The sequence below is a fragment of the Labrus bergylta genome, chromosome 11 (assembly GCF_963930695.1).
Source record: "Labrus bergylta chromosome 11, fLabBer1.1, whole genome shotgun sequence".
NCBI lineage: Eukaryota > Metazoa > Chordata > Actinopteri > Labriformes > Labridae > Labrus > Labrus bergylta.
In genome coordinates, this window is record NC_089205.1 from 22,976,260 (window position 1) to 23,000,723 (window position 24,464).

The 24,464-nt window shown below is 40.3% G+C and overlaps 2 protein-coding genes across 2 annotated transcripts; both read left to right on the top strand.

The window, feature by feature from the left end:
• Positions 1-1,295: 1,295 nt before the first annotated feature.
• Positions 1,296-10,793, top strand: rcbtb2 (regulator of chromosome condensation (RCC1) and BTB (POZ) domain containing protein 2). Its single transcript, XM_020646302.3, has 12 exons — positions 1,296-1,526; positions 2,845-2,979; positions 3,699-3,849; positions 4,548-4,714; positions 4,806-4,964; positions 5,180-5,287; positions 5,379-5,521; positions 5,865-6,055; positions 6,770-6,896; positions 8,324-8,463; positions 8,569-8,699; positions 8,811-10,793. Exons 2-12 carry the CDS (start codon positions 2,854-2,856, stop codon positions 8,949-8,951), a joined length of 1,584 nt encoding a protein of 527 aa, XP_020501958.1. The 5' UTR covers positions 1,296-1,526; positions 2,845-2,853; the 3' UTR covers positions 8,952-10,793.
• A 6,955-nt stretch (positions 10,794-17,748) lies between these two features.
• lpar6a (lysophosphatidic acid receptor 6a) lies at positions 17,749-20,195 on the top strand. Its single transcript, XM_020646288.3, has 2 exons — positions 17,749-18,272; positions 18,650-20,195. The coding sequence occupies exon 2, from the start codon at positions 18,651-18,653 to the stop codon at positions 19,719-19,721; it is 1,071 nt and encodes a 356-aa protein (XP_020501944.2). The 5' UTR covers positions 17,749-18,272; position 18,650; the 3' UTR covers positions 19,722-20,195.
• Positions 20,196-24,464: the final 4,269 nt, after the last annotated feature.

Here is a 24,464-nt window from a genome sequence, read left to right on the forward strand (position 1 = left end):
AGAATTAACAATTAAGAATGGATAAGAAAACATGGCATTAATGGATTGAAAATCATTTTCACATAGGCCTATTGCATTTTTTTAATTGGACAATTAAACATAACAACGCTGAAAACGCAATCTTTTATCGAAAATAATTATTGTTTACAGTTCTGGGGGACAGAAAAACAACAAGTTTCAGAGACCGCATTACAGTTAGTAGCATTACAATTGCATTTAAGTTATATTATTTTATCCAAGAAACACACATGTGCACATACATGTGCATATTGTGATTTATTTAACAATCCAAACGTGCAATAGGAAAATGGGGAAAAAATTTTTTGTAGCATTACAATGTCATTTGTAATAGGCATATTAGTGATTATACCCCCACAGTGTGTTTTCTAAGTCACACATTTACTTATTAACATACCACTTAATTGAAATAAGAACAAAGAAGTAAAGCTTTGGCAGTCATACGTGCAAGGTGTCATGCACGGATATGCATTAAGACTAAGCTATCCATGGCTCCATCTGCTGGACTTTTTAAAGGCGTACAGTGCTGTTACTGACAAATTAGTTTGATGAATTTGGAGTAATAAAGGAGTCCTCTTCCATTACATTGATCAAACGAACGCGTACAATGTGCAATTCCCTTTTGGCCCCTTGGAGAAAACTGATGGTTTCTTATTCTCTGCTGTATCATTACTTTTTGCTTTTTAGTCTTCTATATCCAGTAAGGGGTTTCCATGAATAATAAGAACAGAGCATGTAAGTTGTAAACATGGAACCAGACTCCCAAAATGCACCCTCAGGTGTTTGACTTATATATCTTATAGAACAGTCTCCAATACAGACGTGCAGTATTATGGTAGTGAAACTGAAAATGTAAGACTTAGAAGAATCGACTTTGAAGGAAAACAAGGATGGCAAAGGGAACATGACTCATCCGAATAGTGACAGAGTAACAGCCTTGTAAGTGCATCTGCATCACATTCAACTGAGGAAGAATAAAAAATAAGGTGCCTATAAATAACATAGTGTAGGTAATGTAAATTAAATATGGAGCAAAATAATTTCGCAATAGAGGAAACTCTTTTCCAATCTTGTCTTAATCAGGGTTATTGCTCCGTTCTTCACATAAAGTGGGTAAATCAATCTGTAATAGGACTTTTAAATGTAAATACTAATCATAATGCATTTTTATTTTTTTATTTTTTATTTTAAATAGTTTCATGCATTGTACACAGTACAATACTACACTAGGTATTGAAACCTCCCAGCTCCGAGTGTCAGTGAACGCACCACCGAAGTACAGGAAGTAAGACTGTCGTGTGTTTTTGTCGCTCGGTTTGTGCAGCGATCCAAGCTAACTACAACAAGGTGCAATTTAATGAGAAGCTAAAGTCACACCATTTCCCCCGAGATGAGCCCACCAGCACCTTGACTCGTCAATTATGTTTGCTGGAAAAAGGCAAATGGTTGAGTGTGCAGGGAATAGAAAACGACATCGCGGACAAAACACTAGCTAGAACAACAGCAAGGTAATGTCTGCAGTTTGAACTGTTAGCTGCTCACACCAACAACAACAACAACACTGTACACTAATTAACTTATCTTAATAGTTGTGTCAGTGTAACACTTACACAGTTGGTAAAAAAAAAACACATTTGTAACATGTATGCTGCTTTCCGGCAAACCCTGTCTACATGTCTTATAATGCAACACGCCCTTTTTGTTTTGTGATGTTTATTTGTGTCCTCTTCGGCATTTCTTGGATTTCAAGGGCTGGACTCCTCAATACAGCGGTGTGCTGCTAAATCTGGGTTCATACTAAGTTCTACTTCATGTTATGGTGCACTGAAAAACAAAATAATGTTGACAACTGTGACAGGAACTTCTGGAAAACAAGTCATTTTAAAGAGACAATTGAAGTGTTTTATATATGACTGTTGTATGTAAAAGTAATGTGTGCATGGAGAGGAAAAGTAAGTTTTATTAACTCATTTTGGACTTGGAAAAAAAAAAAAAAGTCAAGCTCAGCAGATAATCTCTGTAAATACAGGACCCCAGTTACCAATTTAAAATCGATTTCTATCAGCTGGATATACCACTATAAACTGGATATACCACTATAAACTGGATATACCACTATAAGCTCGATATACCACCCTGAGGTCGACTTACACCATAATTATAGGCTTGACCTATAATATGACTGTTGTATTGGAAACATTGCGCCCAGCTTTACTTATGGTTTAAAGAAGGATGTAGAGGTGACCTAAGGTGGACTTCATTCTTCTCGTCACACATTTAAATGGGTTTACCTCAGTCAACAGCTTGTGTTTTAATCTTAATGTCTACAAAACTGGGCTCCGTGCCCGGGTTTAGACTGTGCTGGGCAGATTTGAATCATGAAAAACCTTTTGAAGCCCTTATTTTAACTTTCTGGATTTGCTGCCACAGACTGAAAAGGAAGACTTTATTACCACTCTATAACATGTTTTGTTTTGGCACCCATCAACTTAGGGCCTCCTGAGATTTTTCCATGTACTGTTTAGTTTTTTTAATGAACCGTTCTGTACATTAGCAGTATTTGTATTCAATGAAACGGGTATTAACCAGAGCACACATTTTTTTAACGAGTCAACTTCACATGCCTACTTTTTGCTTGACTGAGACTTTTATTTAACCTTACAATACTTAAAGTGAGTTCTTAGGTTAGATGAAGAAGCAAAATATATTTGTTTCTGATCATTCCAACTTTAAACGTGAATTCCCACTTGCTTTGTTTTTATAGAAAACACCCGGATGACTGATTTTCACATCTGTTTAATTGTGTTTGTTCTCTTTGTTTCACAGCTGAGTAGTATGCTGGACGTGGGGAAGTGGCCTGTGTTTGCCCTCCTTCCTCCTGAGGAGCTACGGCTTATCCGGCAGGCTTGTGTCTTTGGCAGTGCTGCAAATGAAGCCCTGTATGTCACAGTTAATGATGAGGTAAGACCTGGGCTTTAAGCAAGGATGATTTAATCCTCTTGTTTACGTTGAAATGTGTTACTGGTTGTAATAGACTGTCCTTTCATTAGACAGTTTTCATATATTTTTTTATTGAGAACTTGATGGAACAATACTGCAGGCCTCTCACTCTCAGACTGACACAGGTTGCGGTTCCATTTTCAGGGATAAGCAGATAGAATGAGGCTATCTTTAGCCATACAGGCCTAATACCCGGGCAAGCTCCATTTTTATCCCGTGGAGAGGTGTAGAGCATGCCTCATCTTTCCACCCTCTCTCATATGTTTGTCCCTGTGGCCCAAACAGGTTATGATTTGGAGCAGTCAGTTTTGGTGTAAAAAATATTATATATAGACTATATTACTTGGTAAAGCTCACAAATATTCTTGGAAATCAGATTCTAAAAAACATAGTCACACAAAAAATTAAACTTTATTAGCAAATGCTGATTCATTTTGATGGGAATTTAAATAAATAGACAATTTATTTATTCAGGCAATTAAGACAGATTTGATAATTGTATCAGTGAGGCACATTTAAAAAAAAATATATATATAAGTTGACTCCTATAGTGTATCGTCTCACTTAATATTACATGTTTTCTGGGCTATCTGAATTTATCAGTTAACATGAGAATGATAAATTCATGTATCATTTGTTGACACGAGCACCATTTCATCCGTACATTTTGCTCTTCACAGGTATTTGCTTTGGGCACCAACTGCAGTGGCTGTTTAGGTCTCGGAGACCTTCAGAGCACTATTGAGCCGCGCAGGATTGATGTCTTGTGTGGAAAGAAGATTGTGTCCCTGAGCTACGGAACAGGACCACATGTGGTTATCGCTACTTCAGGTGATCCAGTTCAGAAAAACGTATTTGTCCCTGAAGGAAGAGTCACTTCCGGAGGCATAGGAATGTTATATCATCAGGAATATGGCACATGTAAATGAGTCTGGATTTATGGTAATGCTGTGTCATTGCTGGTCACACATGTGACACACACACAAATCTTTTCATTTAAAACAAACAAAAGTCTCTTATAAGTGGCAGGTTTGCCTCTCTACATTCAACTATAACTGTGTTTTCCAGAGGTGGCTTTTCTGTATTTTGTCCCTCAACTAGTCAAACATTAGACAATCTCTGCAAGCCTGACTGGTCCAATCTAGTCTTGAGCATAGAATGAGGAGTACATACATAGATAATGTAACTGTTAAATAACCAATAAGATTTCATACATTTTCAGTTTAACCCAAATAACAGGTAACGCCAAAACTTTTACAGCATCTGGAAACATCACAAACATTGATTTACTTGTTGTCATCATCAGTTATTTTATCACAAAACCTGTTTTATTAATATCACAATGAAAGCAGATTTACATTTAGATGTCAGGTTTATATTGATGGTGCTTATATTTTAATATTTGGAACAAAGATTGTGCATTTTATTCCGACGGCTTGTAAACCATGTGAAGTCAACTGTTTGTTATCTGTTAATTAAATATTAACCACTGAGGCAACATGAATGAAAGTTTCCCTGCTTCTGTGTAGATGGAGAGGTGTTTGCTTGGGGCCATAATGGCTACAGCCAGCTGGGCAACGGGACCACCAACCATGGACTGACCCCTGCCCTCGTGTCCACCAACCTTCTAAGCAAGAGAGTGACCGAAGTGGCCTGTGGCTCACATCACAGTATTGCCCTCACGACTGATGGAGAGGTAAACGAACATGGGTTGTGTTCTGTCATTAGTTTCTTTGTGTAAGTCTGTGACTTTCTGTTCACCATGGACATTTATCTCTGCATTTCAGGTCTACGCATGGGGTTACAACAACTCAGGCCAAGTAGGTTCAGGCTCAACTGCCAACCAGCCGACACCTCGCCGGGTCAGCAGCTGCCTGCAGAACAAAGTGGTGGTGAACATAGCCTGCGGTCAGCTCTGCTCTATGGCTGTACTGGACAATGGAGAGGTAATAGGTCACATGAATCTGTGGAAGTTTTGCATGAAGAAGGGAAATATTGCTCTATGTTGCTAATTATCTCAAATGATAGCTTCCAAGCCATTTAAAGCCTGTTCTTCCTCTAATATGGGTAAAGCAATTTTCTAAAAGAAATCAACTCACGTTTTCCTATTAAGTGAATACCGATGTCCTTGATTAAAGCTGGGTTTGTCCCCTGTTTGTAGATCTATGGTTGGGGCTACAATTGCAATGGACAACTAGGCTTGGGCAACAATGGAAATCAGCAGACCCCTTGCAGGATCGCTGCTCTTCAAGGAGTCAACATCGTGCAGGTAAGAGCCTGGTGTGAGCCGTCTCGCTGTGGTTCTGTTTATATATTTTAGTGAACATTCAGCTTAATACTACTCGTCCTTCCATAAACAGGTGTCCTGTGGATATGCACACACATTGGCACTTACAGATGAAGGGTTTGTTTACGCCTGGGGAGCCAACTCGTATGGGCAGTTGGGAACAGGAAATAAGAGTAACCAAGCTCTCCCCACTCTGATAAACACAGACAAGGAGAGGTAAGCACCTTGGGTTTAGACCTCAATATGCAGCACTCCTCCCTGCAATCACAACAAGTCACTGAGAGCTACATGACAAGACCCTAAGGAAGGGATGTTTATAGGTGATACATTCCTTGAAGCCATTAATGTTTTAACACCACATTGACTCATGACATTGGAGAAGTATTAAAAGCTAAGAAATGCTCATTGGACATCTGACTCTTTGGTTCTTTAGGGCTTCTTTTGTTTATGATAGAAAACAGTTTTTTCTCTTTACCAGCCACGTTACTACAGCACACAGACTACATGAGAAGACTGTTCATGAGTACTACTTGATGTTTAATTCTGTTTTTGTGACTAGGATGGTGGAGGTGGCTGCATGTCACACCAGTCACACGTCAGCTGCCAAGACCCAGAGTGGGCAGGTTCTGATGTGGGGTCAGTGTCGTGGGCAGGCTGTGGCCAGCCCCCACCTCACCCATTTCAGCACCACTGACGATGTGTTTGCCTGCTTTGCCACACCAGCAGTCACGTGGCACCTCCTCTCAGTAGGTGAGCGTATGATCAGAATGGAAAGATTTCAATTAAGAAAAGAAAAGTTGTGGGATTCAGACTTCCTGAATATTTACAGTGGGTTCATTTTTCTTCACCTGTCACTGGTGAGAGGTCATCATGCCATGAAGTGGACAACGTCTGTTGTTGACACAAATTCCAAGAATTGGTCCAAGAAACAAACAGGAAAGTCTGTTTCCTGCCCACACCAAACATCATATTTGTACAGATTGATCACATTTGGAGTGCTTTGGAAACTTCACTCTGTGTTTACATTTTGTTTTGTAAAGTTAATCAATCATCTCCTCTGGATAATCAGTAAACTAAAAAGCCACTGAAATACGCAGAGCTCAAATCAATGCAGTCTATTCCAGTCTGCTGTAACTTGTTCATCTCTAGTTCTAGAGGGACACAGAAGTACTTCTACTGAATTTGTCATTCATTTGAGTTTTTTCACCAAGAGAACTACATAAAGTTATACTGCAGCGCCTGAAATTGTTATTTAGTTGATTTGATTTTATGAAGAATGTGAGTGAGGAGCCTTTACATAGGTGCTATATCCTTACAGAGAAACACTTCAGTTGTTGGAGGAATGTTAAAAAAGTCTTATCCAGCTTTTATGACGGTCCTTACCATATTAAAGAAAACATTTTCCTGTAATTTTTCATTAGAAGAAAATGAAGCAAAAAGGACTTTCCTTTATTTTTTTGCCAGATGGTGATGACTACCTGACTGTGGCCCAGTCTTTGAAGAAAGAGTTTGACAGTCCGGAGATTTCAGACCTGAAGTTCTTGGTTGATGGGAAGTGTATCCACGTTCACAAAGCCCTGCTGAAAATCAGGTACAGAGAACAAGGAAGCCCAAAGTCCAAACTAAAATCTTCAACAGGTGCTCCTTGGTTATTGTGTTTATTTTGCAAATTCATATATTTTTCTTTTTCGAAAAGGTTAATTAAATTTAAGTCTAGAAAAGAAAAGCACAAAAACAGCACCATGGCTGTACAATCATAGGCCAACTTCGGTAGTTTCTGTGTGTGTGTGGTTAGCTTTAAAACCCTACAAAGAATCTGTCTACAGGCTTTCCTCTCGGTTATTTAGCCACTCTTTAGCCCACTTCTCCATCCTGACTTTCATTTTGGTCACGAGTTTATTTTTCACAGTCATGAGTGCTTTTTCATGACCGACCAAACTGAAATTTCCATGGTAACAGAAATACACTTTGACATTTGAGAATTGGTTGAAGGCTGATTATGGAAAAATAATGGAAAATTATTGAAAAATAAAATGAAAACATCCACATCCGGCATTAGTCTTAAACATGAACACAAGGAGTCATCTCCCTCTCTGGTAATGTAAATGTAAATGTATGCACACTGGATGATGTGTTGCCTAAATTTAACCTCCATCTGTGGGACAGGGTTTCCTCGTCTTTCCTGTTAATGTCAGGGGGAAGCAAAGACAGACCTATTGTTTTCCGCTTTTCTTTTTATAACCACACTTGGACACAAAGTATCTAAATTCCAGTCCCCTGCTCTTTGCACTGTCAGAAGGACGGAGCCAGACTGTCTGCGACGACAACCTCAGTGCACACGCAGATCACATGCAAACGATGTGTTTAAGATGCACTTTGAGAATTAAAAAGAACTCTGGTGTTTTTTCTAACCATGTCCTGAGAACAAACAGTAGAGAGGCTGTGTTCTGAGGCAGTAGAGATTACCAGTGGGGGGGGGGGGGGGAGAAACATGGTAATGAGTGTTCATAATGCTCTCGCTCATAAGGAAGAAATATGGAAAAAGGCTGTTGGCAAAGTGCCTCTGATTTGCCTCAGGAATGAATTAGAGTGAATCTTAAGTAATCTCCCGAGAATATATGAATAATACATTTTATTCTTACCTTGACACGCGTTAAAGAAGACAAATAACGGTTTCTTTATACCTGTTCAAGATGCTAAACTTTTTGGACTCCAATAGAAAGAAATTTTGGAAGAAGAACAAGATTTACACCAAAATCCAACAGATTGTGAGGACAGATGATTGCAAACACTCTGAGCTACAACAGCTAAATACGCACAAGACACACACAGAATTTACAGAAGGAAAGAAATAAGACATCTCCGTGTCCCGCAGACCATAGCTACGCTTTTGCAAGTTAAAGCTCATTAACTAACTTATTAAATAATGTATATCTCTTTTTTCCTGCTTTCTGAGTCACTATGTAATGACCAGGCTAAGATGCTGAAGTAATCCGCTCCTTTCCCCTCCCTCTCCAGGTGTGAGCATTTCCGTGCACTGCTGAATGAAACAGACGAGGACACCATAGAAATTCACCAGTTCTCATACCTGGTGTACAGAGCCTTTCTGGAGTATCTGTACACAGACACTATTAACCTGCCACCAGAGGATGCCATTGGTAAGCCCTCACACGGACCACAGTGAGAGCACTGAGGAGCTCTGGAACAAGTCCGTGCAGGAGTCCTGAACACTCTCACCTGTTTTGTTGTTCTTTTGTTTTCAGGGTTGCTAGACTTGGCCACGTTCTACCGAGAGACGAGGCTGAAGAGGTTGTGCCAGGAAACCATCAAGAGGGGCATTTCTGAGGAGAACGCCATCACTCTGCTCTCTGCTGCTGTCAAGTATGAGGCGCGGGTAAGCTCATAGCCCCTGGCACACAGTCAAACACCGTGGTGGTGGGGGCCTTCTCAGTAGCTAGTCAGTTGTACTCCTCAGCACTGATCAGACAGCCCTCTTCATTTTTAGGATCTGGAGGAGTTCTGCTTCAAGTTTTGCGTCAACCACCTAACAGCTGTCACGCAGACCCAGGCCTTTGCAGACATGGACCACGACCTGCTCAAGAACTTCATTAGTAAAGCCAGCCGCTACGGGGCCTTCAAAAACTGACTAGAACACCCCTGTGGGGATGGATGCAACACAATGAGGGTTAAGCTCGCTGAGGTCCTGAGAGTTGACCCTAGACCAAAGTAAAAATCAGGCTGTTCAGTACTTCAAAGCCTTTTTTTTTTTTTCCGCTGCGGATGTTAGCACCGGAGAGGCAAATGGTTTCAGGTTACACCCTCTAACCGATGCTTCTGTGTTACTGACCAAACGCACCGGTCAACGTTGGTGGTTATTGGGTTGCAACAGTCTGTCAGTCACAAGCAGACAGCTCTGAAGTTGAATAGAAAGATGTGCCATAGCTGTCCTCTTTCTGTCCACTCTCTTAAGTCCAAAATGCTCAGATTTGTTTGTTCACGTGAATAAACAGACCGATAAAATGCAGAGGTTAGATCACAGTAAGAACCAGCTCAGACGGGATGCTCCTAAAAGCTGAACACTTTTCATAATGTATTTGAATTTTAGGCTCATGGCATGAAGATGATTTCCATCAGGCTGCTCTTTATCAGTAAGTGACACTAATGATCAATTCCCATTATGCACTGTAGTGCACTGTATCTATCATTATCATTATCTGTAGTAGGGCCGCGATAGTGATGATAACCACCTCAGAAAACATCCTGGTAATTTGGTTTATTGTAGTTAATTCTTATCATTACTGTTATTCTCACCAGGTACATTGACAATTAAGGAATAAAAACAGAAGGGTTCTTTTTGCTTCAATAAACACTGCAGGATAATTTCACAAAACCGTAATGCCATAGATTAGTAGAGTTCAATACCATAGTTTTAAAAATATAAAGGAATCATAATGAGTTTCATACCATGGTATACAATGAAAACAGTATACCACTGAAACGTGCAAAAATCAGCAGTGAATACTGAGAGGGATCAGCCCAGAACAAATCAGCCATGAATTACCCTTAAGACCGTGCTTCCTCCGTTCTTCTGATGCCTTGAATGTCAAACTACAGAAGGATAGAGGAGCAGTGTTACGTGAGGAAAAAACAAGCTGTTCTTCTGCTTGACACTTTATTTAAAAACAACGATAGGTTTAATCTGATAAATGATAAAATTCATTCTTTTACATAACTTTTTGTTTTATTTGTAGTTACTCGCCTTTGCCATCCAAACATTTGTTACTTTCTATTGTAAGATTTGCACAGTGTTGCTGTAGACAGTACCTGTAGCCACCATCAGCTGACTGATGAAAGTTAGTGCAGTTAGTTAGACTCGTAGAAAGATTTGGACATCCCTCTGCGTGTTTACCAGATCAAACCCATCTGAGCAGCTGGTGTCTGTTTTACACAAGCATAAAAATGGATTCCTGTGTAGCCTGTTGTTGATGTAAAGCTGTACGTGCAGCTGATTTCACAGTCGCTGTCATTGCAGTTTGGAATGTTTACAAAAGTTTGTCTGTTGTTTTTTTTTTTTTTTTTTTTTTTTTTTCAAATTGTTTATATGTTGGCAGCAATCTTCCGGTTCTTTTTACAAGCGTTTCTTTATACGTCTCCCCTGGTAGCACGTTGTGATTATGACAGAGACTTAGTGTAATTACACAGCAGCTGTGTTGAATATAGCCCAAGTCTCATATAGGACCACAAGGTCTTTAAATATAGTGAGCAGAGAATTCCACATTAAACTCCTTAATGCGTTTAGATAGGATCTAGCTAATTGCTTTTCCTTTAACAAGCCAATTATTTGTTTTGTTTTTCTTGGAACATTTTGATAATGACTGCAAATGCCTGTGTTTTCATTTTGTACAGAAAATGCTGTAAGCTGCTAGCAACGATGTTAATGGTAACATTTGATAATCTCAAATATATATTAAAATCAATAACTACAAAATGTGGTCCTTGTGTTATTTCTGTTGGCATTGGTGGTGTCACATTCAATAATTATTGTAAGTAGTACATGTACGCACAATTTAAAATTGTCAAAGATTTTCTCTCACTCTTTACCAGTTTTAACTGTTTTACCTTCAGCAGTTTAGCACAGCAGTCCAGCAGCCTTTAGGGGGCAGTGTGCTGTTCTTGAATATCTTTTCAAACTCATAATTTTTTCTGATACATTTTCCTTTGAACATTACCCCAAAAATGTTTGATATAAAGTGAAAGCCTGTCCAGTCAGTGAATTGTGAACAGCTGAATCTTGCTAAAGTTATACTTCAAAAGCATTCATATCAGTGTTATCTTATTCATACAGGAAGAGGTTACAATGATTTGAACCTGTTCATTGAGACACAATCCCACACAAGTTTACACACTAATATTTACACACTGACACATTTTCCAAACCTCTCAGAAGTTTGCCTGTTTATTTCCGAAAGTGGAAAGTTACAAATGATCATCCACTCAGAATAAGACACTCACAAGATAAGGCATTCCAACAGAAATGTGGGTATTAAACATAAACTTTGAATTATTCTTATAGGCTGTAAGAGAATGTGTCCCTTTTACTTCCTCTCAGTCTGAACTCAAATAAATCCTCAGACGAAATGCCTCTGCATAATTGGAGCCAAGATCAGCAGCTCACAGACTTTAATTTAGTGACTTGGTTCAGCTAATGGCTACTCCAAAAACAAATGATGTTTAATGAATGTGTATTTGACTTGGAAGATCCCCCCCACAGTGATACAGAATGTGGATGACTATTTGGTGTTAGAACTGAAAATGCAGCAGCATCTTTGGCAATTTGATAAAGGTCATTTTGTATTAGTTGGGTTTTTATTTTACATCAGACCACCTTATTGTGTTTCTCTTAGAGCAAGGGGCCTTAAATCAGTGTAGTAGTCAGAGAAAGGCTGTCAGTCAAACTCAAACTTTGTTATGCCAGTAAATCCTTCGACTAAATATAAGTGTATTGTCACACAAAATGACTCAACATGGCTGACACAAGTGGAACAGTTGGACAGGAGGAAGTGCAAACAGCTGCCAACGGTAACTGGCACTCTGCCGTTTACAAAACGCCCTACCCTGTGATAAAAGTGGGACACTAATTACACTTTCAGTTGGTCACCATAAAACGTAAAAAGAAAGTATTTTGAGCCTTTATTTCAGAACAGCAGAACACATTGCAAAAGTGAATTGAATTTGCAGCAAAGTGCATTTATTTGTGAGAAACATTTTGTTGTGCCTGCTTGGAGTAGTTTATGGTCGATAGTTTTAGCTGATAAAAATGTATGCAAGTAAAAAAAAAACATCAGTTGTAAAAATTGTCCATTCTTACTAGGGGGGATGTAGTCCGAGGATTATGACTTTACCTTCTCAAATTGAACATACAGAATGGCCCGCAGTATTGATGCTCGAGGCATAGTCTAGGTTAAAAATAGCACATCAGCCTCTGTGATGACGCTTTACATCATGGGAAATGTTTTTGATAGAGGAAAGCTGCACATGTTCTTGTTCAGAATTGTCTTTTCTAAAAAGTACCTCCTGTGTGGACTACTCATTGATCAGAAGATTAATGTCACCACATCCTACATGGAAAAAAGAGAGGTAGTTATATGCACATCACGTAGGTGCAGGGCAAAAGATGTGTGGCATCTGAGCAAGTGTGCCTATCTTCTGCCACAACCCACCTGCACGAAGGTGTTTTTTGCTGCGGTATTGTGTTTGATCCCTTTTTTGAGTTTCATACTTGAGTATCTGTGAAACAGACACTAAATGGCTTTCGTTTCCCGCAGAAATAACTCAAACACCGCTCTGCAGCTATTCAAGCATGCAGTTTGTCTTGTTCTACCCCTGAGGACATCATCAACATCAGTAGTTTTATAGTCTGATAGCTCAGGATGACAGTGTGCAATGAAACATGTCGATGAATGAAGCTGGAAAATGAAACCTTCTGCGTGGCTATTTCTGGGCAGTGAAGTATTTACTCAATTCATGTAAACCAAGTTTTATCCAGAAAAGGGGAACGACCGGCGAGGTTTTTAAATTCCAAACATGGAGTTTGACCTGGTGGTTACAGGAAACTGGACGACCCTGTTCATGTTGGTTTTCAACGAAGCAGAGCTTAACTTAAGACTTGTGGTTTAGGGTGCATACCATTTACTTACATGCAACACTGTGTGCTGAATTTAAGGCAAACATACTGTCGACAAGACTTTACGTAAGCTACACAGGATCCTAGACAAACAGTCACTGGTTCACATACACTCTGGTCCTGAGTACTGTGTCTTCTACTTTCAGTCTTTAACCAGACTTTTTTTTATGTCTTGTTACTCATTCAGTAATAAGCAGTTCAAATTGTTCAATAGTCAGTCATATCTATGGAAGCCCTAAGTGGACATGCAATCCATACAGTTTATTTTACACTGTTTGATGAAAAACCTGTTGATGTTGTTGATGATGATGATTTAAACAAACAAAAAAACATCTGTTCTTGACACCCTGTGCATATCCTCTCTGCACAGTGCCTGTCACTGAGCTTGTTCGCATTCCAGATTCTTGCTGGTCTTCTACTTACTCTCAGATAGAGGTTGTTTCGGACTGTAGAATAGTTTTCCCGTGATAATGAGTACATTTCAGTTGTGATTTGATTTAAAGAAAATAAATGGATTGATGCATGTCATACATACATACTGACACTTTCATCACTTGAAGAGAGCTGTTTTGGCACTAAAGAAAATAAAAATGACAGGTTAAAAGAAGAAGTGAAGACTCTGAGTTCTGAGCAATGCGGTAAGTTTATTTTTTATGTTACTGTACTTGCAGTGCGTGGTTTGTGTGGGGGAGGATGAAATATTCGTAGGCTGGAAGTATTTGTTTAACAAAACAAAGCTTTAAGGTTGATAAGGCAGTATGTGTGCGAGAGAGCAACGTGCCCTTTATAGACGAACAGCGGCAGCACATTCATAATAACAGTTTTTTAAATGTCAGGTTTTTGGTTTCTTTTTTATTTTGTGATAAATTAAACCCTTAGGACAACGATAAAGATAGAAACATTGTCATCCTCACTATCTTTGTAATATTCATAGCTCATGTAGACATGAGGTGTTTAAATTAGTGTCAAGAAGCATCCCTAGAAATAACATGTGATACAATCGCTCTCAAGGTTGAAGTTTACTTTTATTAAAACTTGATCTCACATCTTTTATTTTTTTTGTCCCTACTGAAGAAAAGTAAGCGTGCAAAGGCGCTTCTGTACACTGTAAGTCTAACCTAGCCTGGACCACTTCCTCCCCAGTTGTTCATATATGAACCGCTGTCGTGTGTGGCCGATTTTACTTATTTATTTGTGGACACCAGCACAAAGGTTGTGCACTTTTTGTTTCGAATGTGAACATGAGAGAATGAACCACAAGCATGCCCTTTGAGTTTCTATGAGTCTTTCTGTGGTATAGCCAAGTTAGACATCACGTGACATTTTGCTGTTTCTATTTGAGCTGCTCATTTTTCATGTTTCAGTGACGCAGCACAGCACGTGTGGATAGTATACGTGTTAATTGTAACTCTATTATTGTTTACTTTGAGCAAGAAATATGTCTCCCTAGATGTTGTGCTTCTGAAAGTGGCTACTGCTGGGTTTGTTTTTAAATGCATGCTGGAAGTTTCACAAGCTCTGATTGTGTGGTTGTTAAAGGAGAAGTTATGTAACTACCTGCTTTCTGTTTTAATATATGACTGTACTTTGATATGAAAAGCGTGTTTTCCATCTACGTCTGCCGACAAAAGAGAAGCCAAAATACCCCTAAGATGGGTGTTGAAGTATTGCGCCGACGACCTTATTTGTAACCAAGACATGTGCAGAAGAGAGCTGGTTGGTAGAAACACCTTCAGCCAAACTCCTTCTGTTCCACATACTGATTAAACACCAAAGATCCCTCAGGTCGGTACAGTCCACAGCAGAACAGATTCTGGTGTCGGTTGGGAGCGGACACACGTGTTTATGGAAAGTTCGATGGCCGTGTTCTTTAGTTTTGGTTACTTTTTCTCTCACCTTTCCTCCTCTTTGCTCTGCTCATCCGGTTGAGAAGGCTGCAAGGAGCTGCATTTATTCCGTCCATCTTAATGTACAGTCTCTGATTTTAATTCATTGATCTACACTGTTGTTTGCTTTTTTTTTTTTGCAAAGGTTGAGACGATTCACACGTCTCGCAGGCTCATATGAAGCCTCTAACAGTTAGCTTAGCCTAGCACAAAAACTGGAAACCGTTAGCCTAGCCAACCGTTGCTAAGTTAAACTTGCTGTATCAAAGAAATTATCTTTAAAATATTCTTTGTGATCATATTTAAAATTCTAATTATTTATTATGTTTTTACTATATTTGACAGGACAATGGCTAGAGTAGGAAATTGGGAAAGAGAGGGGAAGGACATGTAGGACCCATTTGGAGGATCATAGCCTACATACATGGGTCACAATCTAAACGCTAGGCCATTTGCTTCCAGTAACATGTTTTCAAGTACACTGCTGATGGCCACTGATGATCATTACACAACATTATTATGTCACCTGCTATCCTTCACATGCCTTTTTCTCTTTTATTTTTAAAACCTTCAGTCTTGGCCTTGGGGGTGCCAGACAGTTTCCTGGCATTGTGAGAAATTTAACAGTCCAGGGATTTCATGCACATGCTTTTGTTTAGCGACCACATAGTTGCATGTGAAGAGCTTGTTTTTATGAGCTGGATGGAACTATTTTGCGAGTGAAAGACAATAGTACAGGTTTTTCTGTGTTCCTCGAACATTTCACTCTAGCCTTGATGATGTTTATTTTGTGGTCAACTGACAAAGAGGGGCACAGTGGCCGTTAAACACCCACGGTCTCTTTGATTCTCAGTGAGATTTTCCTTCATTTGTTTGGCTATTATTGGTAACCTTCTGAAGTCCAAAATGAACCATTTTTGGATCAGTGTCATGTTCCTAAACTACATCCCACATGTTTGTATGACTGGAGTCAGTTCCAAAAGGGGAAATATTATCGTAATGAATACAAAAGCAAGTGAATAAGCCGTCTAATATTTGTAATGTTAGTTCAGATGGGACTTGAAAGTGCAGATTTGGCTGAGATACAATCTTTCATCTCCCACTCAAGTCTGTATTTACTAAGGGGAAACCCTTGCAGGTACTATACTTCCTATTTGACACAGTGTTATTCCGTTATAATGACACACTCAAAGGTTTACAGTTTCCCTCACTACAACTCAATAAGCCGAGGGAACTTTCAACTTGTCTCAGACTAATTATTTATAAACTCTACATTCCTCCCTACTAAGCTACTTCAGTCCCAACAAAAGCTCCAATGTTTTTACACCCTGCCAAGAGGGGACTTTCTTCTACAGGAGAACTTGAGCACTACATACAGAGCAGAGAGAAGAGAAAGCTGTGGGCATGGACTGACAGTGGCTGAAAAGAGAAAGCTCTCTGTTCTGTCTCATTCCTGATGTCGACTTTCAGAAGGAAACTCTGTTCTTCTTAAGCAGGGCTGCTGCCCACACAGGCTGTCAAAAAAAAACAAAAAAAACAAGGAGACAGCTCAGTTTTCTTGTTCCTCCGATCAGACCTGAGGAGGCAGTCACCTCATGCTTTGTTTTTTGGACACTTCTCATGCACTTTGACCTCCTGTCCTTATGAACAGCTTGACTGATAAGAGAAGAGGTTGTGTTCAATCTGAATACAATGCCACTCTGAGTTTTCCTATGTTCTTCCTCTGTAAAGCTGTACAGGGGCGGAAGATTTAACAGTGCTATCAAAATGTAAACATACTTCATCACAAGTCCCACATTCAAAATCATACTTAAGTAAAGACACTCCAGCAGCAGCAGCAGCAGCAGTAAAATGTACTTCAATCGACAAGACCACGTGTTTTGCTGAACAATGGCTCAATTTAATTAATAACAGGTCTATATTTGAACCATTATCAGTCATACGGAAATGTTTGAGCAGCATTTTATGATGCTGCTGGTCAAGGCAGACCTAATTTTTGTTTTTACTTGTAAGCTGTTGAGCAAACAACTGTATATCAATGTGTTTTATTTGCCGAATATAGATATATGATCACCTCAACACAGACCGCTAAAGAAATGTATTATATTCAAATATCTCTACAATTTTAGGCCTTTGATTCTTACTCATCGCATCACAACCATAAGTCATAAAGAACTGACCTTAAAGTATAAGATAGAAAGTTGCGTCCACTGCAGCTCCTGTGAGGAACTTTCAGTTGTCATCAATTTTTGTGCCATTGTGGATGAAAATGTACTTTGGTGCTGATTTGGCATGTACATGTGTAAGTCATGTTTTAAAGAATATATATATGACCCTGCTGTATTTTAAGTCAATTGTATCGCTCAGTGAGAGTCTTTGCTGTGGAGATCGCAGTTTCAGTCATTAATAATAAAAAGGTTAATTAATCAGACTTGTATCTGTTGGTCATGTTTGCTTTAGGTCATATAGAGGCCTGTTTAATAACCAGCTAAAAAACTCCTCTCAGGAGCTTTAAAGAAACGTTATAGTTTTACATTGAAGGTGTATTTGTACTTAACAAAGGATTGAATTAGCACTTAATAGTATGACAATAACTTTATGTTTGTTTTTTGCTCACCTCACTAAGTAAGAGTAGCTCTAAACATTTTTTAAAATATGTACCCATAAATCAAAATGTGTTTTTTACTGAACTGACGGTACTCCAGCTGGTTTTGTGCACTGCTTGTAAAATTGTGATAAATCCTCTCACATGCAGAGTTGTTTTGGTGGATTCCTCCTTTAACTGTAGCAGCAGACAAAGGAGTAGGAGGAGTTGGATGGGAGGCAGTAGGAGGGGTTACTACAGCTGCTCTCCCTCCAGCTCAAAGTACAAAAACTGTCTGTGGTACCGGCACAAAGGAGATCCAGAGCTGTCTGAGCGTGATGTGTGCTGAGTCAAAGCTCTTGAGGCTGTCAGAGGGAGAGACAAACTGAGGAAACAGAGAGAGAGAAGTAGGAACTGAGTGACTCAGTCATTGAGTAAAAGAAAGGGATAGAGAAAGAGAGAGAGAGAGAGGATACAGACCCTGTGGACAAACACACACATTGTTACACACGGACAGAGAGAGCACGAGCTCCACTCCAGCTTCAGTTGTGCTCCTGAGAAGAAGTCTGGTGGTTTGTGCGCAGGACCTTATTGAAAGGTGGAAAGCTAATGACAACTTTCCTGCTTTGGTACTGAAAAGGACAAAAACACAGGACTGAGTTTTGACAAAGAGAAGGGATTTTGCCATGAGGACATCTCTCTAACGGATATGAGTGTGGATATTTCGTCTTAACTTGTGTGGAGTAAGCGGCTTGCGGTGGTGGAGGACTTCTTCTGTGAAAAGAGACACATATAAGTGACTGGCTTATCTGAGTAAGTACTCTCAGCCTGCAACTTGTTGGGGTTCAGCCTGGTCGGAGACAGAGCAGGGGGAGGGGAGGACACTCCGGCCTGGATCTCTGTCCTCTGGGAGGGGTCCTTTCAACATGAGGTAAACCCCAACTGACTACAGCAAGCAAAGGGATGAAATCATGTCAGCCATGTGCAGCAGTTCTTTCTTACATGGACAGTTGTGTTAAGAAACCTTTCTTCCTATGGCCTGAATTGCAGAGTGTATTTGAATGCTTCCTTGCTCAGGACTGTCTCTGATTAACTCTCCATATATGCTGAATTAATTGCTCTGGGAAGCCCTTTTATCATCAAGATTTTACACAAAAGACATCCTCATCCCTTCACTCTTTGTCTCTCAGAATGAACAACAACACCCCCCTGAATGACGCAGCAAACAACTCCAGCTGCGTCAAGAACGATGGGTTCAAGTACCCGCTGTACAGTACTGTGTTCAGTATTGTGTTTGTGGTGGGACTCATCACCAATGTTGTGGCCATCTACATATTCACCTGCTCTCTGAAGCTGAGGAATGAAACCACCACCTACATGATGAACCTGGTGGTGTCTGACCTGCTGTTTGTCTTCACCCTGCCTCTGAGGGTCTTCTACTTCATCAACCAGAGCTGGCCTTTCGGGAGCGTGCTCTGCAAGTTCTCCGTCTCGCTCTTCTACACCAACATGTACGGCAGCATTCTCTTCCTCACCTGCATCAGCGTGGATCGTTTTTTAGCCATTGTGCACCCTTTCCGCTCGAGGGCGATCAGGACCAAGAGAAACGCGAGGATAGTGTGTATTGCTGTCTGGGTGCTGGTGCTCTCGGGGAGTCTGCCCACAGGGTTCATGTTAGAGACCACTTCACGTAGCAACAATGACTCCAATTCCACTTTCTGCTTCGAGAACTTCTCCTCCAAGCAGTGGAAATCTCACCTGTCCAAGGTGGTGATCTTCATAGAGACAGTGGGCTTCATCATCCCTCTTCTACTCAATGTTTGTTGCTCCATCATGGTGCTTCAGACCCTGCGTAGCCCCCAGACCATCAGTCGAGGGGGGAAGCTGAACAAGACAAAGATTTTGCGAATGATAATTGTGCACCTCTGTATTTTTTGTTTTTGCTTCATCCCCTACAATGTAAACTTGATTTTCTACTCTCTGGTCCGCACCAAAACTTTAAAAGGATGCTTTGCGGAGTCAGTGGTCCGAACCATCTACCCAATAGCCCTCTGCATTGCCGTATCCAACTGCTGCTTTGATCCCATTATTTACTACTTCACCTCAGAGACCATCCAGAACTCCATCAAGAGGAAGTCTCAGGTCAGCCGTTTGTATGACGTCAAGTTCTCCGAGGCCCTGCAGTCAGAAACCAGCTCCAACCTGCACTGCAGCCTGAAGAATATCAAAGCTAAAGTCTTCCACAATGAGTCCTCAGTGTGACACTCAACATCAAAGATATTGAAATCCTTCCATAGAAAAACAAACCTCCTTGAGACAATGGGAATGGATTTTCTTGGAGTGCTTTCTGAAGCACCTGCCAAAGAAGTATTATCTTCATCTCAGGGCGAATGTTTGGGCCTGCCGATGACAGCCTGGGCTCTGCAGTATTAATGCTACATGACCCTTTGTTCACATCTGTGGATCTGTTTTATCTACTTAGTAATTTCCCTTTCCTGTGGAATATACTGTAATTGTGTTAAGCACAATTACTCTGTCAGTGACCTGGAAGGGAATGTTATCACTGAACAGCAGGACATCTGTCATATATTGAATGCAACATGTGCCTGTGTATCTGTACATTTCCATGGTAAGTTGTGGTGCTAACTTTAGAATATTATCTATTAAATTAACATAAAGTTATATCAAGCTTTTCACTGTACAGGGCTCTGTTTTTTTTTTTTTTTTTTTAATTTTGACTCACAAATAGGTCACAAAAGTGCCTTCTTTGTTGCTGTGGCATTTCTTTAGACTCATTGTCTTCATTGACCTTTGAATGCACTGACAGACTTTAACTTACTGCACTCGTGATACAGTAATGAATAAAAGTCATGTACTGTCTAAAACAAACAATTGCATCTGGAACCTTTTGTCCTTTTTATCTCTTGATGCTGGAATACATACTTTATTTTGGCCTAAAGTAGATATTTTTTGGCTAGAATACCTGTTTATCTACTTTTAAACATCACAGGATCACTTGACAAGCAAGTGTGACCTCAAACCGTTTAATTGCTAAACGTCTTCTGTAGTGTTTGTTTGTCCTGCATGCAAATGAAGAGGGGAAGAAGTGGAAGTAGAATGTCTGATGGAGTCTGTCTGACTCCCTCTAGGGAGTGTCAGCTTCCTGTGTGGCAACCAGTGCTTGAGGAGAGGAAGTATTTATTAAGGGAAGCTGACAAACACACTACTCACATTTCCAGGCAAACATTCAATAGAGAAGCATGTGGTAAGACGCAGTGAGCAAAGAACAGAGTAATTCCTCTGTTTACCATAATGATGCCTGATCAAACATAAAACAGATATATGAGAGAGGATTTAAAGCGGTGGAGGGTCTTTTGTTTATCTTAACCCAGAGAGGAATTCCATTTTATCATCCCGTTTCCTCCTCCACAAGAACATGGTGTTTTTAATATCTTCACAGACGAGGCTGCTCTTCTTCTCCAGCACAGTACAGTCAGTACAGCTACACAATCAATCAGGATGCCTTTGATCAACAAAGGATTATAATTCAAACAGTCATGTAGCTTGAAATTATAATACACCCTTTTAGTGTTTGAAAAAAAAAACCCCAACTACATCAAAGTCTAATTTGAATGAAAGTAAATATTAAAAAAGCCAGTCCTGCTCGCAGTATACTAGAAAAACAGATGTGTGAAATGTTTGTCCTGCTGTGGACTAATTTACAAGTGATCTGCCATCAGTGAGGAGTGCACACAGCGTGAGAGTGAATAACATGAAGCACATGGTGCTCTAACTTTATTGACATAGCCTGAGGGTCGGTCAGCGGCTCTTTATTCATACCGCACCTATAACTCTGCTTCTCAGGCCATGTGAGCAAGTCAAGGACGGGGTTAAAGACCAGGCTGTTGTGAAAACAAACAAGACCTATTCCACACTCGGGCAAGTTTTTTGTCTTGCACGCATCTTTGACTGGATAGCTACAATACGGCCGAGACTTCAGGACTGCTCTGACATCTTATCGTCTCTTCTGAAGAACATATCACTGATCAAATTACGATAAATGTGTGAAGGAGGGAGACGGTGTGTATTCAGCACACACATCAGACAAGCAGCTGTTCGCGGCTGTTTTCATGTAGGTCAAAAGTCAGGGCAGAGACAGAGAGGAACAGGCAAAGGTACAGCAGTGCAAATGCAAAACCTACAAAACCTTTGTGTAAAAACAAAGGTCATGCAAGCTTTTCACAGCAATCTGACACAAGAGCATTTGAACGTAGGAAGGAAATGTAATTCTTACTTAATACTTACACTCTAAGAACATGAATATAAGCCTCTTCCTCATTCTAAATAACTGATGTAACTTCCAAGAGTCTCTACCTTGTTCCCATTCAACAATGAGCTTGTTGCTTACCATAACATGAAGCTCTGTATACACTTAAGTATCATAGTTTTATGAGTCCTCCGTATCAGAGATGGGACCCCTCACATGGGCCCAGCAGGCTCCTCTGCGTACACAAGTTACAACAGTTATCTAATCAGCCTGACCTCTCCTTCTCAGCAGGCTGCGGGGGTGAGAAAACACAGACGCCACACTGTTTGCCATCACATATATACGTTCTGTGTTGCAATGCTCTGCTATAATGTCAGAAAGCAGCGGGCATCAAAGTGCTCATGTAAAGAGTCGCCGAGGATCTGGGAATCTGTAGTGTTTGTTTTTATTAGTAGGTGAATATTTAAGCTGCTAAGATTTCACCATTTCCATCCCTTTTCTTATCAAAAATGTCTATCTTCTTAGTTAGAGTTCTTCAAAACGGCCTTGGATATTCTACAGATAAATAAAGTGTTTTTCAAGTGACTGCTTGAATGCGGTTACACAGGGTTACAAAAAATGAATGTTTTGGCTAAGACGCTGCATCCGTCAGGGTCATGACAGTCAGTGCCATGCTCCGATTCTTAGTGGAGACAAAAACAAGTAGCCTGTAACTTATAGCTTTAGGTTCCCCTGTGGTAAATCCAGCATGTTTTCTCCACTGAACCTCTTAATGACTGCTTTGAAGTGCTGTCATTCCCAACTGACTGGAGAGCCTCTGGTGTGTTGAGAACTCGTGTCAGGAGTGATTTCTGCCTGGGACCTCAGTATGTGTGTGTGCTTTCGGGGAAGAGGAGCTTGTGCGGGGTTGGGGGGGGGGGGTCCTCGTCCTCAGATTCACTCCACAGCTCCTGATCACATGACAAGGGAAGCGCCTGTCCCCCTAAATGGATCTTGAGGGGGAGTTGGAGGCGGTGGGGTGGGGGGGAGGAGAGAGATAATCAACCATTTTCCTTGCATGTGCTCAGAGGATGAATTAAGGAGGAAATGGCCGTTATTACCCTGATATGGCTGTTGCTCATTTAGATATCTGCACTGTTTTCCCACCATAACACCAGAATCACATTCCTCTTCTCTGTTTTTTTTTGTTTATAGTCCCACCTTGGTTTGGGGGTAAACAGGTATTATTTTCACTCTATAAAAAGTTAGGAATCCTCTTAGGGAGGAAAGATTATGTGCTTACAAGACAACTTTCCTGACTGGGGAAGAAGAAGCCAATAAAAGCACACAATGCAGGAGACAGAACATTGCGTTAAGTAATCATTAGTCAGGATGCGGTTAAACAAAAAAAAAAAAAGAAGAAGGATCTCAATTGTGCTAGCACAACAGCCTCACTCTCTAAAATCAGACACAGCGCTGAACTAATAACCATAGTGGAATGAGCTCAGTGTCTACGAGGAGGGAGGTAGGCTAAATAACTGCAGCGACCACTCACATATAATCCTCCTTAACTCCCTGTCACCTCAGCCCATAAACAGGCCTTATCAATCCCTGGAGGAGTTATTTGACCAGATCAGCATTTGATTACATAACAACTTAGGAAAGAAACAGAAAGCATAAACAGAATGTTGATAGTAAAAAACAAAAAAACACTCCCTTCATCTGGGTGCCGTTGTATTTACAAAAACATGTTCAGAAGAGTAAAGTTCATGTTTCCTGTTTCAGATAATATAAATTGTAACACTTTTCTACCACATCTCTCGAAGATGGTTTGCACAATGCCCCTCATTCTTCTCTTGACGGGCCGGATGCGTCTTTACCTCAGGGCAAGAATTAAGGGCCTGCTTTTGCATGAGCTGTTAGTGGGAGCATGTTTCACATCACGCAGACGTATGAAACAACAAGTCATTTGTTATTGATCTGACGCAAGATCAACGACGGAGAAAGTTTGCTCTGTGGTTAAAACTGAGATAAGTCATGTCTAAAGTGTTGTACTATAAAATGGCCTCTTTAGTACACTTTCGTTGGGTATATATTTACATCTATAGAGTAGATAGCAGTTTAGTAGAAATGATTGTGTTACACTTTGCTATTCTTGTGTCTGTCAAGTGAGAGTCAAAAGCCAACTGTTGCACATGAACCTGGCCAATAATGCTGTTTCTATATCTGGTTCTGATTCTGACCAAGGGGAAGTGTAGAAATTACATTTTCACTTTGCATTGTGTGAAGGTGTGTGGGTCCTGTGTTTGTGTGGGTGAAATACTTGAAGTGCATCTGCTGTTTCTTGTGAATCTTATCGGGGTAGCTACAAGTCCCAGCATGAAATTGTATTTGTAGGAGGAGAGGTTTACAGTTCTTAATAAATCCATTCAGTCAGTCCAGATGGTAAACACACACACACACACGCACACACACACGCACACACATTAACACACTGACAAACACTGTAGCATTAATTGGCTTTTTTTGGCTTCGACAGATTTATTGCCAGAAAAAACTTTGATTTATTAAAGCTCTGGCACTGCAGGTTGTGCTTGTTCTAAATACAAAGACTGTGAGTACACATGAGATACAACAAAGTATGATCTGCCTATGCTTTTTATTTTGACTGTTTCAGCCTGACTTAGAAACCTTATTACAGTCTGTTTAGGGGGGAAAAAAACCTGACTATGATTAGCTGTGTTCTGCTTGATGGGACA